Raw genomic sequence first — 20458 nt, 5'->3', positions numbered from 1 at the left:
AAGAGACTGAAAGTCTAGATTTATGTAGATGTAGGTTTCTGTGGTTAAGCAGTTCTGTAGGTAGTTTTTGATATTGAGACCACATATTAATATAAATAGCTCATTAAAAATAAACAATTAAAAATCCCGACAAGTTCCGTGTGTCATAAGAATTACATCATCAGGGGTAATGGTACATAAAAGTTTTACACAACAAAAGCTTATTGGCAATTAATTACACATATTAGATGTTTTTAATAACTTCACAACTGTTAAATAATTGAGAAACCAGAATACAAATGACATATTTGTTACTGTATACATGATGGAACATTGCTAGTTGTTGTTCATGTTCTGTGGTTCACACGTACTATATCCTAGGTAGTTAAATTTTTGCCAGTACTCTGGCAACAGACAAACATATCATATATCGATAATAACTGTTTCACAAGAAAATTTAAAGAATCCACACAAATACTTAGGATCCCTATACAGTACAATATTCCCATAAAATCAAGCCTTGATTTTTATATCAAGTGTGGTCTGCCTTAATCAAAAATTTCACGGCCCCGGACCTAGGATATAGCACACATGAACCACAAAATGTGACAACAACGAGCAATGTTCGTACACAGAAGCTAATGATTCACATCACTTGCCTTAGTAACCTTAGTATCACCTCTGGATCTGGCTCCCACTGATGAGACCTCAATAAAGGTTGAAACCTGTCTGGGTAGCAACCTTCCCATAATGCATAGCATAATACATGTCTCCACAAGGATATGTGCTTTGCATTATGGGATACTAAGGCAAGTGATATGAAGTCATTAGCTTCTATATACAAGTTGCCCCAGTCCTGAAAGGTGCAAATTTTGTTTGCTTACACTTGAATAAAGGATTAAGCCAAATATATACTTTCTTGTATAATAAATTTAGTTTAATCCTTTATCCAAGTGTAAGCAAACAAAGGTTGTGCCTGAAAATATCTTCAGGACTGAGGTAAGGTGGTACATTCCTTGGCAACTCATAGCAAAGGTGGACCAAGCTCTCATCACTCCTTGTCTCAGTATCTCCCATAATGCAAAGCACATCTCCCTGTGGAGATATGTATAATGCTATGCATTAAGGGAAGGGCCACTACCCAGACTGGTTTCGACCTTTATTGAGGTCTTGTCAGTGGGAGGCAGACCCAGAGTGGTGATACTAAGGCAGAAGCAATGGAGAGGTCATACTTACCTATAAGAGTTGCCAACCAGTGTACCACCTTATTATTAAATTACTCTGAATTTAGAGAAAGATAAGCTTCCAATATACTTTCTTGGTATCTTTAATTTATAGTATAACCAAGTGGAAAAACATCCAATAACTAAAGTTTACTTAGTTTGAGTCTGATTAGTTTAAACCTTTTAGTTCTCAAATGTTACTGGAAAGAATTGTCTACATGATTGAGCCCAAAATCACAAAGTATAAATTGGAATATTGCATAGCTCTGCTCTAATAATTTCATGTTGTACATGTTCATGTGTTTTTGGTAAATTAAAGATATTTGTTTTATTTATTCAGATGTTTAAAGACAACTTCTAAAATACACAAAAAAAAAAAAAAAGTTATAAAGATGATATCCTGGAGAATGAATCTGTGTGCAATTAGTGAGTAGACAAAGTCAATTTATAGGCGACTTTCAGATCTTGGTTATGTTAAAGTTAAGCTTTTCAGAATTAAATATTAGTGGTGAATTATATTTAGTATGTAATGGTATACTCAACAGCAGAAGTACATTTACAATGATATCTGACAACTCGTGTGTTGTATTGTGTGTGATGCATTGTGTATGCATCAAGGTACAAGAATAATTGCCATTTGAAGAGTATCTGAAATTACTCCTCAAAAAGATTCCACTCTTAATATTCCATTATAAAGAATGGGATATTTTGTGTGGATTAATTTCATAATGCATGTCATCTGGTGTTACAGCACTTGATAAATACTGAAACCAAGCAGCATTCAGTTCTTCTTTGTCAAACAGTATGGTATTGTATGGTTCTGGACTGTTTAAAGAGAACAAAACTGATTTAATTTCTGCATGGTTTTTTAAAGCCAGGTATTAGGAAAGTATGATGTTGGCATTATTCTTGCATCTTCTCTCCATTTGTGCACATTTTTATGTTGGAACATTGTGTTAGTAATAACCAGTCCATGTCCTGGGCAGAAATCCAACAGATATTTACCATAATTATTAGTTTTGCTCTTTTCTCCAAATTTTCCCAAAATATTTCTGTATGTCTGACAATTATTTCCTACTCTGCTATTTAGATCTCCAATAAGGACCAACTTTTCCTTTTTCATTGTGTCAGTTGCTTTCACTAAAAGTCTCAAAAAATTCCTCCACTTTGTCCACAGCATGATATCATCTAGCTACTTGATATTGCCTCCCATTCAAGATTAGCCTCATATTTAGTGTTGAATACTATACTCTTTCTTTTCCATCTTTGTTATTACCTGATTATAACATTTTGTATAGATCTCAGATTAGAAATATTTCACCAGTTTTTTTTTTTTTTTTTTTTTGTTGTTGTTTCAGTCACTCCTATTATTTCGATCTAGTAATTATCCAATTCTTCTGCTAATTCCATTTCTTTGTCATTCAGGCTTCTTATGTTGATAGTACCGATCTTGAACTCTGGTGATGTTGAGTTGGGATGTGTTTCAGGATTTGATTCAATAGCTGACTTTTTTTGCTGTTTATCCTGGTTCCCTGGCAAAAACAAGAGGGACCTTGTTTAACCAGGCAATGCCCGAACCACCATGAAATTCTGTCATGATGTACTGTTATTTTACATTGTGGTTTAAACCAATAAGAATACAATTTGGTTGACTAAATTGCAAATTTCCAGCCCTCATTCGTTCAGTCCAGGTAGATACCTAACAGCATGCACCACGAGAAGATAAGAATTGGATATTAGGTCAGAAGCCCTGGTCTTCTGCATTCCTTTAAAGGCTATATGGAGGTCTCCTCTCAGTTATATAGCTTTGACCTGTCTCTTTGAACTACTCATTTGTTCCAGACACTGATGATGTACTCTATTTCAGCATGAAATATTTTTTATTTTCATTAAAGTTATTTACTATGTTTAACATGTTGATTTGTTCTCTTGTTTTTTATGCCACAGCTGCCAATTAAAAATTACCAAATTTAGTCTTCACACGACTCTTAGCATGCATTTTTTGATCATAACTACTGTATTTCTTCTTTGCTGTGCCCAGTTTTTCCCCATTGAACCAAATCAAAAGGTTTTTTAATGAAGCATAAACAGACCTTTTCCAAATTCCCAGTGTCAAGGTCTCTTCATCATTTCCCTTAAACAGCAAAAATCAAATCAAGGAATCAATTGATCTTCCTTTTCTAAAACCAAACTTCTCTTAGACTTTTCTCTATTTTGTCTGCTTTATATATTTTCTCTTGTACCTGCTTTATATGGAGCAATCATTCTTTTGGTCCAATTGTCAGATATTACCTTCTTTCTCTAGATCAGCCTTTTCTGATCTAAAACAATTTCAATCATTTCAGTTACAACTATTTTTGACAACCATTTCAATCCTGTACTACTAGAAGCTCTGTTCAATTCAACAGCAAATTAATTTATCCCAGGGGATTTTTCATTCTTCATTTTCATTAATACTTCTTGCTAGACTTACTTTCTTATGACATCTCATCTTCATCTTCATTTCATTATCACATTATATCTCATCTTCACATTCATTCCAGTTTATTTCACTATGTCATTCATCATTGTTTGAGGTCTATTAAACAACAGACCTCTAACTCAATGTTGCTAAATCATCATAAGCTGCTTTCTTCTGGTAGCCACAAGATTTCCATCCCCCTTTACTAAAAACCTGGTTTCTCATTGCCTTTTCTTCTATTCTTCATTAAGCCATATAGAATTTTCTTGTTCCCATTAATATTTCCTCCAACTTATGTGTAAATTTAATTCCACATAAAGATTCCTTTCATGGTAACAAGAATTAAACTCAAATCTTCCATTTAAAGGCAAACTGTCCCATCATTATTCCAACACTCTGCTATGGAAGTGCTTGTGTAACAGACCAAATGTAACTTTCAGAAATGATGTAATTGTGAGAAGTTGGCACAGGCATTGCAGGTCATTGTCCATTGTCCATTTAAATACATTTTTTTTTTTTTTTTTTTTGTGCCACTTCTTAGCTTAAGTGGATTTTCCAGTATATATATTATAGTGGTAAATTTCTTCTTTGCTTCTCAAAATGAACTGTTCTGCTCTGTTTTGATCTTTTGGATCATCCTTTCATTTTTAACATGCCTAGGAGTAAGCTGGATGTTCCTCCTCATTAACATATTTAGACACCTTGCAACCACAGTGTTCAGTTTGATGCTCTTTCCTGCCACATGAAGCAGAACCACAACTGACACTTGAAGGAATTCAAGGGATTTGATACGTAGAGCCTGACAAGGGCAGTTCTGAATAACCTGCTTTTACCAATATCAGAGGTTTTGCATCAACAAAAGTAAGAATGACATTCCTGACTGGTATTTATGTATCACAATTCATCTCAGGACCTTCACTACTTGATCATTCAATTCAAAACAAATTTCATCAACTGAAACTTTGAGAGTCCAGTCTGATAATTCTTGTCAAAAGATTTAAGATTTTATGGAGTAACTGTCATTGGTACTCTGACAAAAATACTGCATAAAAGAGTCTCTTTATGGACTATGGAATCCAGCAGATCCTTCCAGATGGAGAAGGGTGTTATTTTCTCAGAAGTTTGCTTGTTTAATGCATACTTAGAAATGACAGTACTGGTCTGTTGATTTCTGTTCTTTGTAGAATGTGCTGTGTGTGTGTGTGTGGGGGGGGGGTTCTGGGCATGGCTGGAAACCAACCATAGAGCCACCATTTTATTTATTATATATCTCAATCACATATGAGAGGTTGCAAAACTTATATCATGCCACTGATGTCTAAGGAAGGAAAAACTGTTTGAGAGTCAAGTGATGGAAAAATATATCCCATATGTGAGAAAAACATTCAAAGGTAAGGTGGATTTGAGATTCATACAATTTTATGAGTTGTGCAATTATGAGTGGAAAAATATATATACCTAATTTTTAGATACAGAGGAGGGTATGTATATTACATGCTTATTCCAGGGTAGGCTAGAGGTGCAAGGATGTCCAAGAAGAAATATATGATCTTGTATAAAGATTTGGATATTATCTAAAGTGGGGAGAAAGCATTAAAAAAGTTGTCAATGTTGTCCATGCCTCATTGAATAACAGCATCATCATTGATTTCCTGATATGTTCCATCAAGGGGTGTTCATGCTACTATGACAGCACTACAAGGTGTAAGTAGATTGATTCAGTAAGGTCTTAGAAGCGCAAAATGCTTAATATGACAATATTGAAGTACTGAGAAGTAATAGACAAATTTGGAGGAAAATTGTTGATAGGAGATTAAATTTATATTAATCTCCTATCAACAATTTTCCTCCAAATTTGTCTATTTCATAGAACAACAGAATTTTGGATCTCCAGTGATAGAGGTTAGCAAAACAGGGAAATAAAAAAAAATGACTCAGAAAAGTGGATGTCTCTGTAGGGCCCCAGTATGAACAAGTGCCCCAAGTAGAAGTACACATTTTTGCTGAAACAATACAAGCTGTAATCGTGACACCTGGAAGACCAACTCATCAAGAAGCAGTATAACAATACTTAGTGAGGCAAGTCAAAAACAGAAACAACAGACTAAAGATGGCCACTATTGGAATTGATGTAAAGAAACTGGAGGAAATTTGGAGGAAAATAACTTCACATAATTTATTATACCAATTTTAAAAAAGCATAACAAAATTTTTAAATACATGGAATTATTTCCTAAAGCACTTTATTGCATAATGAATTAAAGAAAGATATGACTAATTACCCTAACTAAGTCATGACTTCCGTCCTTTTTATCACCACAGGACCAATTTAGGATTCTTTTACCAAGGGCATCTTCCCATGTGTAAAGAACACAGTGATGTGGTAATAATTCACTAAAGACTTTGCCACTAAAGTAATAAAAGTTAAAGGTCATTAGAGAAGAAAGTGAGTGAGAGGGGGAAAAATGATTAATATACTGTGAAAGTTATATCACAAAAATGCATGTTCAATAAAATTATATGACTAATTACAGTGGACAAGGATCTTCTAAATGGATTAAAACATGAATTCTATGCACTTACAGGGGAAAGAATTTATTATGATTATTACACAGACATTTCCATGGAGCCTGAAGACTCATCATCAAAAGCCTACACTAGCTCTCTTCACACATGTTGAAAGTTTATTTTCCACTTGGTTAGAGTATAATAAATTTAGTTTAATCCTTTATCCAAGTGTGAGCAAACAAAGTTTGCGCCTGAAAGTATCTTCAGGACTGGGTTAAGGTGATACAACACCAGGGCAACTCGTTGCAAAGGTGGAGCAAGCTACCAACACTCCTATCGTAGTATCTCCTATAATGCAAAACACATCTCCTTGCGGATATGTCTAATGTTATGCATTACGGGAAGGGCCACTACCCAGACCGGTTTCGACCTTTATTGAGGTCTCTTCAGTGGGAGCCAGGCCCAAGTCGAGATATCAGGCAGAAGCATTAGCAGGTCATCTCCACCTATAGGAATTGCCAATTGGTGTGCCACCCTTTTTTAATAAATTACTCTGGATTTAGAGACAGATGTTGAAAGTTTATTTTCCACTTGGTTAGAGTATAATAAATTTAGTTTAATCCTTTATCCAAGTGTGAGCAAACAAAGTATGCGCCTGAAAGTATCTTCAGGACTGGGTTAAGGTGATACAACACCAGGGCAACTCGTTGCAAAACTTTCAACATCTGTCTCTAAATCCAGAGTAATTTATTAAAAAAGGGTGGCACACCAATTGGCAATTCCTATAGGTGGAGATGACCTGCTAATGCTTCTGCCTGATATCTCGACTTGGGCCTGGCTCCCACTGAAGAGACCTCAATAAAGGTCGAAACCGGTCTGGGTAGTGGCCCTTCCCGTAATGCATGACATTAGACATATCCGCAAGGAGATGTGTTTTGCATTATAGGAGATACTACGATAGGAGTGTTGGTAGCTTGCTCCACCTTTGCAACGAGTTGCCCTGGTGTTGTATCATCTTAACCCAGTCCTGAAGATACTTTCAGGCGCAAACTTTGTTTGCTCACACTTGGATAAAGGATTAAACTAAATTTATTAATCTCTTCACACAATACCTATCATCTCTCTTCACTGCAAAGCACTCACAACTGACTCCACTCGTACAAGATTCTCCAAAGCAAAAAATCTAATCCTGATGACCTTGCTAACTATACTCATACCATCCCTTCTCCCTTAGTCAAGTACTGAAAAATTTCCTTGGTACCAATTAGGATTGGTACAATGGAAATTTTTGTAGGTAAACCTCATTTAGTAACATACATTTCTATTATATCATCCCTATTCCCACCAACCAACTTCTGCAACTCACACTCTTTCAAGCTACCCTTCATAGAGGAGAACATTCCACAGACCACTTCACCATCTTGGTCACTTCCTTCTGGATCCTGTCCTTCACTTCCTCCTCCAAGAAATCCAGGCTGCCTGATTTCTGCTCAGACCATGTAAACTGGGTTTCTTCAAGAGCTAAGTAATCTTATGAGCCAATTTGGACTTCAACTCCCTCTCCACCAACAGTTCAAAATCCAAGTTTTATCAAATCTTGTGATCTAGTTCTGCCAATGTAGTACACATTATCTTTTCACTGAAACAATGAAACCCATTTTTTTTACTAGCATATTATGCTTTTTTTTTTTTTTGTTACAAATATGCCAAAATATAAGCATAGCAGGAAAAAATCCAACCAGATAACAATTGTATTTCGTAAAATGAATATAAACAACTAAAATTTCTGTAAATATATAGTAAAATACTTGCATATTTCATCATATTCACAATACATAACAAAATAACTTTTTAGAACTAAAAATTTTAAAATGCTTATAAGTACTTCATTTCCTAGAAATACAATTTTATTAATACAGACCAGTTTACAATAAAACATTCATTAAACATTTATAAACAATAAAACTAGTAGCTATGGTTACACGTTTCGCGTGACAGAGATGACTTATTGTTCTTATTCATTATCACGCATGCGTGTTTGTTGTAGACTTGTAATGTGATTACTGGCTAGCTGTAGTTCAGATTGATTGAGAGAGAGGATCAAGTTTTTCCATGAACTGTTTAGAATTACACCCCGATTTCTGTTGAGGTTTCCGCTGGTTATTAATACTATTGTGGCTTCCTTAAATACACGATGCCTGTAGTCGTCATCAAGATATGGCATGGAGCTGTTTTGCCAATCTATCATGTGGTTAGACGTGCAGAAATAATGTGCTAAGCCAGAAGAGATGCTTCTGTTGTGGTTTACATCACCAACATGTTCTTTCTGTCTAATTTCTAAACTTCACAACATCAGAGTGGTCTTCAAACCAACCACCAACATCAGACAAGTTTTAGGATCTTCAAAAGATAAAGTTCCATTCTAAAATTATCCAGGAGCATATTACATTCCCTGCTTCTGTGGTCTTGCCTACATCGGACAAACTTCACGAAGTTTGGAAATTAGACAAAAAGAACATGTTGGTGATGTAAACCACAACAGAAGCATCTTTTCCGGCTTAGCACATCATTTCTGCACGTCTAACCACACGATAGCTAACTATAGCTACTAGTTTGGTTTACAACGTTTTTTATGTTCTTTTAATTTGCATTTACTAACTTTCATATCTCCATAACACCTTGAAAAAGCCAGAGAGTTTGCTGGTGAAACTGGTAAGTTTTAATAAATGTTTTATTGTAAACTGGTCTGTATTAATAAAATTGTATTTCTATTATAAAACGACCAAAAATGTATAATTTAAATACTTCATTTCCTTTTTGTAATAATCTCTGTGTCTCTTCATCTTTGAAGAAACTAACAGTAGTTTTTCTATCATACAAGGAGGTCTGCTTTAGATGCCACAAGACCTAACATACTGTTTGATAGTCATTCACCATAATGCAGTCTCACCCACCCATTCATATATACATACACATGCACAAATTTTAATGCCTTACTTGTCATTCTAATGCATAACTTTTAAGGAAGAATGTAATCCTGTTCTTCCTTTTGAAAAAATTCTGCAGGCAGCTATCTAGAAAATGCCTCTCAACAACTGATATATGTCAATCATATTAGCCACCCTCCTTTCAAAGTTTGTCTACCAAACTCTGAAAAGTACACTCTCACAATCTGTGAAGCTGACAAGCCATATATCATTTTTATCTCTCTTTGCACGTTTCACAATCCTAATCAAAATAGGGGTGAATGGATATAAACATCATAGTCTAGATGTAGGCTCATCAAGATCTTATATGATATCAGTACATCCTTATCTCTTCTGGTCAATATTTCACTGCTGCAGCAATCCTCTGGGTGTTTTCACTTCTGTAATGTTTTGCATTAACTTTATATTCATCATGATCCCAAGATTTTAGCCTCCTCCACTTCTGGAGGAGACTAAAATAGTTCCCTTAATAGAACTTTTAAATTAGTGATGGAAAGTTCCCTTACTGAACATCACTAAATCTACAGTCAAAATCTGATACTTATATGTTAAAGCTATTATTTGCTAATCGTCTCCAACTTATTCATACATATATGAAATAATCCTTTAAATTTTCATATAATCTACAGATAAATGAATATATCTTTGTGACCTATTCATAACATTGTTAACATAAAGACTGAATAGTAATTCTTTGGGTCAAAAATCGATCCAGAGGAATCCCTAGTATGCAAAAGTGTCTTATAAAATTTCCCATTTTGGACATTATGCTATTTGCTCACACACATAAGGTGTATTTAGACTTAGGTTAAACTCATCTTCAGGCAAAAGGAAATGAAAAGAGAAAAATGAAATAATTAAACACATTTAAGGAAGAAGTAGCAAGATTTTTTCAGTCATATTTATGTTAGAGATCTAAAAACCAGAGTAGTGTTGTATCATAACTTCTTCTCAATCACGTTTTATCGTCTTACAATTCTCTCTTTATATTTAACTAGTTGTAGGCTGATATATCAATCGAATATGAAGAAAATTTATATTATACTGTGCCACTCCATATTCTGAATTGCAAGAGCAACTTAGATAAATCAACCTTCAACTGTATCAGGTTATCATAAGTTGATTTTAGGCCGAGGTTTTTATTACATAGGGTTCCCGCTGAGATTCAAATTATTTTAATGAGCAGTGCAATGAAACAATCAGAAAAATACAAGATTCAATTCAAACAAAATTATTTAATGCAGTGTCACATAAATTACATTATAACACAGTATTCCAACAGGGACATTACAATTAAACAAATACAAAGCTCTCATTAAGATTCTAGTATACTACTCAGCTGAGCTTAAACTTTATAATTAAAGATTATATTTAACAGATCTTATCCTTCTTATTAAAAAGAACTTATATCATAACTCTACTCTGATTAAGGTTACATTTCAAAACAATTTTAAATATCAAATCAGTTCAAGATATTCAGAAGAATACAACTCATTCAGACATTCATTTGGAATTCTCTAGGCTCAGTTTCAATTTTAGTTCATGTAAATTCGAGATTCCTAAATTACATCAAATAGGCTTCACAGTATTCTCATTCAGTTAATGAACACTTACTTCAATAACATAACATTTATCATCTGAAGAGGGAAAAGTCTTAGCACATCACACATTAAATCTTGAATCACTGAATACTGCAACTAGGAACAATTTACTTTCGGAGGAATTATTTTTGTTACTTCTCGCTAAGTATAGTAAAGGTAATCTTACTAGGATATAGCTTCAACACATCATAAGTAGATCGAACAACATTTTAAAAGTCCTTACTGACTTTTACTTTGTAGTGACACAAAGTTAAAAGAATCTTCCATTTCCGCGACTGATTTATAGACTCGGGAGAATATAACCTTTATGCACTTGGTGTAAATTATCTACCTATTTCTTCTTTTTTTTTATACGTATTATTCTATTTCCTGCACTATTCCACTGTTAAGCGTTAGGAAGTTTTGGTATAAATCCAACTCAGAAAAATGTAAGTTAAAATACCAAGCGATTCTCGCTCCTTTAAATTCCGTTTTCGGCATGTCAAAATTCCTCCCAGTCTCCAGCTACCGTTCTCTCTACTTCCCTACTCGATTTTTCTTTACTTTCGTTTTCATATTCACTCCTTCCTTTTTCCTGCCAGTAACTGGTTCTCACCAGTTAGGCTCACATCAAACTTGTTTTTCCCTTCATATATAGTAGTTCATGCTCCAACATGTGCTAGGAGAAATTTGCATGTTTTCTCACAACAACCAAGCAAATGATATCACAAAGAATCTTCTGGATATATTAAAATTACATACATTACAGTTTCTAATATTATTATTAAAAGAATAAGGCAAATAAAATAAATGACACTTTAATATAGAGGCTTTTCGTGTCTTAAATATATTTAAAACTTACATAAATAAAATTAACTAGCAAAACTAAAAAGGAATTCATGAATAACATTTTATAAGCAAGAGACTAACAAAATAAATTTAAATAAATCCTGCTTATGATATGGTATGTCTTGTTAATTATGAATGAAGTATTATTAATTATAAATATCTTCATTCACAATTTAACAGTAGACAATGAATACCAGACATATAAGAAATGTTGAAAAATTTGGAGAAAAGAGTGAAACTAATAATAATGGCAAGTACCTAGTGGATTTCTGTTCAGGACATTATTAGTATTATTATTGCACAGGCACCTACATGGAGTCCAAAGACTCATCACTGGAGACTCAAAACATCCACACAATATCTATCATACCTCCCTGGAACCCAACAATCTATAAAGCACTCACAATGGACACTGGCAACACATTCCATTTATTCACTATACACGTGAATAGTGAATAATGAATAAATGGAATGTCACCCCACATGCTTGCTAACCACACTCTTACTCAACTTCCATGGATAAGTTCTTGTTCTGTCCTTTTAGCAAAGTGCTGAAACATTTCCCCTGCATCAATCATATAAAGCCCTTTAAGTAACTTGATATTTTAATATTGTTTGAGTTCAAGGCTACATTGTAACTGGTTGGTGTATTTAATCATGTAAAATTGGTGAATTTAATCTTTGAAATGTCAAGGGCAACGATGCAAGTTTCTTCAAGTCCATAGGTGGGTGGTGAGAACAACAAGATCAACTGTAGATCACAAGTGGTGGAATCCACTTGTGATCTACAGATCTACTATTCAGTGACCAGCATAGTTGATGTCTCTAGATGGTTCAAAAGTTGGTTGTTGATGACTTTCTCCATAATTTTTGAAAGAACAGAAATGAGAATAATTGAATAGTAGTTTGTTGGTTGAGTTTTATCACCTTTTTTTTGGGATGGGCTAGGCTTGGACCTGTTTCCATGTTGTCGGGTAGATGTCAGTTGAATGGGATAGATTGAAGAGGTGATACAGGATAGGTGTAAGCTATGGGACACAATTTTTAACACAATAGTGGGATACCATCAGGACTAGTTGTCTTGCTTGTGTTCAGATTGTTAAAGATTCTTTAGATTTCTTTTTGTCGGAAGACTATGGGACACATGAAGGGAGCCGTTCTTTGCAGAGTGGAGGGAACTTTGCCCAGGTCATCAATGCAAGAATTGGAAGAGAAGAATGATGCAAGTAAGTTGGCTTTGTCTTTTGGTGAAGTGACTACAGTACCATCTGTATGTGAGAGTGGTGGAAACCTGGGTGGGCAAAAGTTGCATTCAGTGGCCTTGGTAAGGGACCAGAAGAAGCAGGGGTGAATGCTGGTCTTGAAATTCACACTTGCTCTTGTTATCATTCAGGGAGTGAGAGGTGGGATTGAAATCTGATTAACGGAATGAATTACTGACCATTTAAAACTATATATTTAGAAATTTGTGTACAAATTTCTAAATATATAGTTTTAAATGGTTTATTTAAATTTATATTTTATTTTATTTTATTTAAATAAAATTATATATTTAAATTTTTAAATATATAGTGGACTGTGGAATGCACCTTATGAGGATAGATTGAGGGTGTGTAGATTGCAGAAATTAGCTGATAAGAAAAGAAGAGGGGATATGATAACTTATATGAAACATATAAGTTACTTAAAGGGTTTTTATAGGATTGCTGCAGGGAAAATGTTTCAGCACTTGGCTAGAAAGGGGGAGGGGGAAGCCAGAACAAGAGGTCATCCTTGGAAGTTGAGTAAAAGTGTGTTAGTAAGGGTGTGAGGAAGGACTAGATTTTTTTGTTTGGAGAGTTGTGAGTGAATGGATTGAGTTGCCTGAATCAGTCGTGAGCATTTTGTCTGTTAATGGGTTTAAGGAGAGGTATGATAGATTGCATGAGTCTCCCGTGATGAGTCTTCAAACTCTATGGAGGTACCTGTACAATAGTAATAATAATAATAACTCCTTCACTTTCATCCAAACATATAAAAGTATTAGAATACCTGCTTCTGGTTAACATTTATAGTCTAACTATCTATTTAGTAAACTAAACCATGAGCTTTCAAAAAACAGCAATTTGTTTCTCTCACTCTTTTTTACCACTTTCACACACACACACACACACACACACACACACACACACACACACACACACACACACACACACACACACACACACACACACACACACAGATTAATGAACTATGGAATCTTCATTACTTATTTTTAAGACTTAGACTGAGAGCATTCTAAGCTTCTTCAGTGAGTATTTCAGATGATAAATTTATGACCATGCGGTCTCAACGAAGTTGTGGTCAGTACGTAGTATGCTGGTGCTGTTCTAGGATTTTTATTTCTTTAGGTGTCTGCTTTTAACTTTTGTGAATTCTTTTTTTTGCTGCAACTTCGGAGATGTGATGTAGGACAGTCCACATTTCAGGGTTTAACATGTTGATTAGTTTTTCTTGTAGAGCAGTGATAGAACTGTTTAACTTATTAAGCTATATGCATGTACAGTGATTTATTCCCAGAGAAGCACTAAACTTGCTAGTCGGTAAATACAATGTGCCTTTGCTGTTAACTTCTCTTTAAACTTGATTCATTAATCTGTTCAAATTTTTTGGGCAATTTCAGTTTCAACTTATCGAACCATCGTGCTTTATATCTAACAGATAAGCTTAGGTGTTGACGGTTATTCATCAATTATTTTTAATGGTATTAACAATGCCAAATAATTTTATCAAAAGTTATCAAAAGATTTATCATCTTTTTATAAAAAGATGTGACAGTTCTATATACTAAATTATAGATTGAGATCCCACTATGTCTCAAAGGAAAAAAGTCTGAAAATTACTGAAAAAAGTGACTTCCTGGCCAAAAGAAATCATCAAAAATATAAAACCAGTTCATGTTAAACCACCTCATATGTATGGATTACCAAAAATCCACAAACCTAATATTCCACAAAAATAAAAAAATCCCCCCGCCCCCCCCCCACACACACACACAGTCGATAGCATAGATAGTCTCATGTATAAACTGGCCCAAGCCAAGTAAGGAGACAAGCCAAGTCGCTTGTCTCCTTACTGGCAACTTCCTACTTCTGTAAAGAAATTCAGTCCATTTCAAAACACTGGTTGAAAAATCACATCCTTAAAAATTCAGACATAATGGTTAGTTTTGATGCTACCTCTTTATTTACCAATGTACCACTGATAGACACCCTTGATTTGATCAAGTTTAAATTTTGCCCTGATATCTCTGAATTATTAAAATTTACTATGTATGCAGTTTACATGGGGAGAAAAAATCTACAAACAGATTAATAGTACTGCTATGGGTTCCCCACTCTCACCCTTTTTAACAAACTTTTACATGGAACACTTTGAAAACAAAGTACTTACCACACTACATAAGCCACCAGTGTGGTTATGCATTGTAGATGATGTGCTTGCCATTTGGCCCCAGGACATTTGGAATGCGTTTGTCACCTACCTAAACAGCCAACACCCCAAAATCCACTTCATAGTAGAAAAAGAATCAAATAACTGTTTACCATTTCTTGACACATTAGTCACCAGCCTTCAGATGGTCACTATCTTTTTCCATTCACAGAAAACCAACATACACAGGAAGATACCTACATAAACAATCACATCATCATCCAGTTCAACAGTATGGCGTTTTAAAAACACTTGCACACAGAGCCACAGCCATTTGTTCTAATGATACAGGTCTGTCCACAGAACTCGAATATCTGTGCCATACATTCTTGGCCAACGGCTACAATCCCTACAAAAATGGATAAAATACTTCATAGTCCCATTACCCCTTCCTCCCCCTAATACACAAGAACACAACATTACGATTTCTATTCCCTATGTCAGAGGTACATCAGAAAAGATAACCAAAGTACTCATGAAACATGGCCTTTGCACCATATTCAAAGCACATGTTAAACTAGTAACTCTGATCTGCTCACCTAAGGATAAACTTCACCCTTTAGCACACCCTGGAGTGTATGAAGTTCCCTGTGACTTGGCCTCCTGTGGACAAACAGGAAGATCAGTTAACATCTGCCTGGAAGATCATAAAAAGATATATATTCGCTACTATTACTATGGCAAGTCAGGACTAGCAGACTGCACATTGGATACCCCTTCACACAGGATTAGATGGAAGAAAATGAATGTGCTATTTAGAAGCCATTATAGACCTGAAAGATTATTTTTTGAGTCAATTCTCCTAACCTAAACAAATATGACTACATTAATTTGCGAAAGATTTGGGAGACTGTTACTGTAAGAACAACTTCAACATAGCTGTAATGTTTTTTTTTTTTTTTACAACATTAGAGGGTGCCAAAATAGGATTGTACATCGTTTTGTCCATTACAATTATTGTTTCACTTACTTACTAGCTGTGTTGTGCACTGATGATGCCAATTTGAAATTCAGCGAAATATAAGCAGTTAATAAAACATCTTTTAATAAAATTGTTTGGCATTGTTAATACCGTTAAAAATAAGTAATGAAGAACCGTCAACACCTAAGATCCACAGAACTTATCTGTTAGAACTATGGGCTCTGCGCTCTGCATCTTCTCATATTAATAATTGCGGCTTTTTACTACCGGCGCTATTTGGTAACTAGTAATGTAGATTGAGTAGGTGTTCAAAATCCAAGTAAGGCATGAATGTTTCTGAATATCTTTAGGTAGAAGATGACTTTTATTGGGGAAATGTGACCAGATCCTGCTTAGTAGCAGCCTGAAATAGCTTAGAATATACCATGCTGTGTATCTAGAGAAAGTTTTCCATATTATCTACCCGTTAATTCTCGTAGACAGGCTTATATGTTGGTTTATGCATTACTAAATCACTTAAGGAATTGAACAACGTAGATACAAATATATAAATTAAATTATACTTCAATAAATATTTCTGATATTTCGGCAATGCCACGTTGCCATCTTCAAAAGGAACTTACAAAAAAAGCCATGTGCACGAAGGCACTACAACACAGTAACTGAGAATGAAGTGATGACGCTATTGTTCTCCTAAAAGTTCTGATGGTGCCCTCTAGCAGGCTCAGTAGGTGTTCTTGGCTGTTGGGTTGAAGGTCTGCTGATGTAAGCCTCCCAAATTTGGGGCAGTCGCATACAACCAAATTTGTTGAGGTTTGGAGAGTTTCTTAGGGCTGAAACTGATTCCATAAATAGTCTTTCGAATTTGTATTTGCTACAGTGTATTACTGTAGCTTTCTTCCACCGTATTCTGTGGCGTGTATCCAGAGCATGGTCTGCAACATCCTCAACATGGTATATTCTAATATCCATTTCTGAACACATGGTCTACAGATGTAGTCCTTGTGTTCAGAAATTCTGATATTCGCTGTCCTGCCTGTTTGGCCAAAGTAAGACAGTTCACAGCTGCAAGGGACCTGGTATACACCAAGTAGGTCTAAGGGAAGTGGCTGGTCTTTAGTGGAGCGCATAAGGGATGCCAATTTTCTATATGGCTTGTAACAGGAGGTCAGGTCATGTTTTTTTAAGATTTTGGTAATTTTTTCCGAGGTGTCTCGGATGTAGGGAATGGTGATGGATTTAGAGTAATTCTTGTTTTGGAAGGGGGGGGGGAGGGTTGTGGTTTGTAGGTTTTAATATTTTTTGGATTTTTTTTTTTTTTTTTGGGGGGAGGTAGCCATTGGCTGAGAAAGTGTTGAGGATGTGATTTAGTTTAGTGTTTATGGTCATGTCGTTAGAACAGATTAGTTTAGCCCTGTTGTATAGTGTTTTCACCACTCCATATTGTTGTGAGAGGTGGGTGGGGGGGATTGTTGGTGAATGTATCTGCCTGTATGGGTGGGTTTTCTATAAACTGAGAAAACCAAGGTACCATCAGGCTAGCAGGTGACTAATGTGTCTAGGAAAGGGAGGCTGTTGTTTTCCTCTTTTTCCAGGGTGAACTTGATTCTGGGATGTTGATTATTTAACCCCTTAACACACTCAACCGAGTTAACTCGGGTCCAAGAAACTGAATTTTTTCCGTTTCATCCCGTGTTTTAGAATTTACCACACAGTGGTAAATTTTGACTACAACATTATTATTTTCAAGATTTTTTTGTTGTCCAAATTAACTCGGTTTACCGAAGTAGATGAGTTTAGTTAACTTTTTTTTTTTTGCAAAAAGAGACATTTTTTGTGTTTTTTTCCAAGATTTGTTAATGTTCTTTTGGGTATAAAGAAAAGAAAGAATAAAAAAATTGGTGGAAAAACGACCGCTTTCTGATTTTAATTGGTGCGTTAAGGGGTTAAGTGTGTTAAGAAGGAGAGGAGTGTATCAGAGCCATGTGGCTTGTGATACACTCCTCTCCTTCTTAACACACTTAAACAACCAACACACCAGAATCAAGTTCACCCCGGAAAAAGAGGAAAACAACAGCCTCCTTTTCCTAGACACACTAGTCACACACCAGCCTGATGGAACCTTGGTTTTCTCAGTTTATAGAAAACCCACCCATACAGGCAGATACATTCACCAACAATCCCCCCCCCACAACAATATGGAGTGGTGAAAACGCTATACAACAGGGCTAAACTAATCTGTTCTAACGACATGGCCCTAATCACTGAACTAAATCACATCCTCAACACTTTCTCAGCCAATGGCTACCCCTCCCAAAAAAAAAAAAAAAAAAAAAATCCAAAAAATATTAAAACCTACAAACCACAACCATCCTCCCCCTTCCAAAACAAGAATTACTCTAAATCCATCACCATTCCCTACATCCGAGACACCTCGAAAAAAATTACCAAAATCTAAAAAAACATGACCATACAGAAAATTGACCTTATCCGCTCCACTAAAGATCAACCACTTCCCCTAGACCTACCTGGTGTATATCAGGTCCCTTGCAGCTGTAAACTGTCTTACTTTGGCCAAACAGGCAGGACAGTGAATATCAGAATTTTTGAACACAAGGACTACATCTGTTTTTCAGAAGTACAGCCATTCTGGTCTTGCAGACCATGCTCTGGATACACGCCACAGAATACGGTGGAAGAAAGCTACAGTAATACACCGTAGCAAATACAAATTCGAAAGACTATTTATGGAATCAGTCTCAGCCCTAAGAAACTCTCCAAAGCTCAACAAATTTGGTTGTATGTGACTGCTCCAAATTTGGGAGGCTTACATCAGCAGACCTTCAGCCCAACGGCCAAGAACACCTACTTAGCCTGCTAGAGGGCAGACTTTTAGGAGAACAATAGCTTCATCACTTCATTCTCAGTTACTGTGTTGTAGTGCCTATGTGCACGTGCCTTTTTTTGTAAGTTCGTTTTGAAATATCGGAAATATTTATTAAAGTGTAATTTAATTTATATTCGTATCTATGTTGTTCAATTCCTTAAGTGATTTAGTAATATCTACCCGTTAACTGTGCAATACGTTACAACCCATTTCTTTATTGAGATTTGTATTAAACATCATCATCGTTAAAATTATTAAATGCTTTTGACAAGTAAACAAAAATCTTTTGTTAATTATAAAAGTGATAAAAAATTAGCTTACCTTTGCATGTAAAATAATGAATAGTTATCCATCTGATTTGCTAGAAGTACAGTGGCAAATCCAGGTGTATAGTCTTCAAACATCAGAATAATAGATGACTCTGCAACCTGACACTCCACATTTAGTCCGCCTCTCTGATAAAATGAGATAATTTTATGAAATATGCATAAAACAATGATATTTACATTGGTGTCATAAAGAGTTGTACTTTTATGTCAATGTCATGAAAAACTCTGTATAAATGAATAAATGAAAATAAATTACAATTAAGTATAATTCACAGTTAGCACTTTTGCATGTTTGTGAAATATATAGCCATAAATGAAGCAGAATATAAAGCAAGAAATAATCAGCTGTTTAAATTTTATAATGAGTTTGTCATTATTACATGAATCATTTTCAAATACTTTTTGTGTATGTACCATTATTTGAAATCATTTTACTGAAATTATTCAATTCATTTTACTGCAAACAATGTTGAATAAAATGTGCAGACACTATTAACATACTGAGGTCCAGCTGTATCATTTCATACGTCATAAACATCTCCACACAAACCATCATCAGGAAATCCAAAATAAAATCAATTCAGAAACCATTATAAGAAATTCACTATTGTGCTTGTCTTATACGAAACTGACAATGAGCACAAGAGGAAGGAGGGGGAACACTGTGAATTCAGTGAATGTGAGGCTAAATCATCATAATATGGAACTGGCAAGAAGCTTCTTTATTTGTACAAATGTTACAAGAGATTTTTCAAAGAACTGAGAAAGTTATATACTAATCTAAAAAAGGACTAGGGGAAAATTCTAATCACCAAAAAAATGGTCATAGTGACATATAACAACATAGATTTGGATTACATAATCAGATATATGCTGAAGATATGCAATACTAGACAGGATTTCACATGACATAATAATAACAGAATTCTTTTGGATTGTCTTAGCTTGCAAAGCTTTCCATACAATAGTTCCAACCCTGCTTCTTATAATTTTCATAGCTGACAGCATTGTTATGTATATGTTATTCCTTTTTTTTTAAGATTCTTTTGCATAATAATATTGCACATTAACATGTTTATTCTTCGAACTCTAGGAATACATTCTGATACTGCAACATTGATGTATTTTATAAATACTTCTCAAGCACAGCTGATATTATTACGGGCTACTCCAAGGAGTCCTTAGACTCATTGAGAGATGAGTTCAAAGCATGCTTTGCTTTGAACTCATAAACAGTAATGGTACCCACAGCAGATTCTGGC

General features: G+C 35.0%; 1 protein-coding gene across 2 annotated transcripts in view; it reads right to left on the bottom strand.

Annotated features, from left to right (window-relative positions):
- The window catches only part of LOC150100293 (intermembrane lipid transfer protein Vps13-like), a 654685-nt gene that overhangs the window by 313948 nt on the left and 320279 nt on the right, over positions 1–20458 (bottom strand). For both annotated transcript variants that reach the window (XM_090402852.1, XM_090402853.1), the window contains 2 exons: positions 19189–19322; positions 5946–6072 (listed from right to left, as the gene is read on the bottom strand). In XM_090402852.1, coding sequence (XP_090258978.1) covers positions 5946–6072; positions 19189–19322 — 261 coding nt within the window. The remainder of the gene's footprint in view (positions 1–5945; positions 6073–19188; positions 19323–20458) is intronic.

Source organism: Typopeltis vanoorti, chromosome 13 (genome assembly GCF_054136105.1).
Source record: "Typopeltis vanoorti isolate ZY-2024b chromosome 13, IOZ_Tvanoo_1.0, whole genome shotgun sequence".
Lineage (NCBI taxonomy): Eukaryota > Metazoa > Arthropoda > Arachnida > Uropygi > Thelyphonidae > Typopeltis > Typopeltis vanoorti.
The sequence above is the reverse complement of the archived record's forward strand: the minus strand, read 5'-3'. Positions and strand labels throughout refer to the sequence as shown.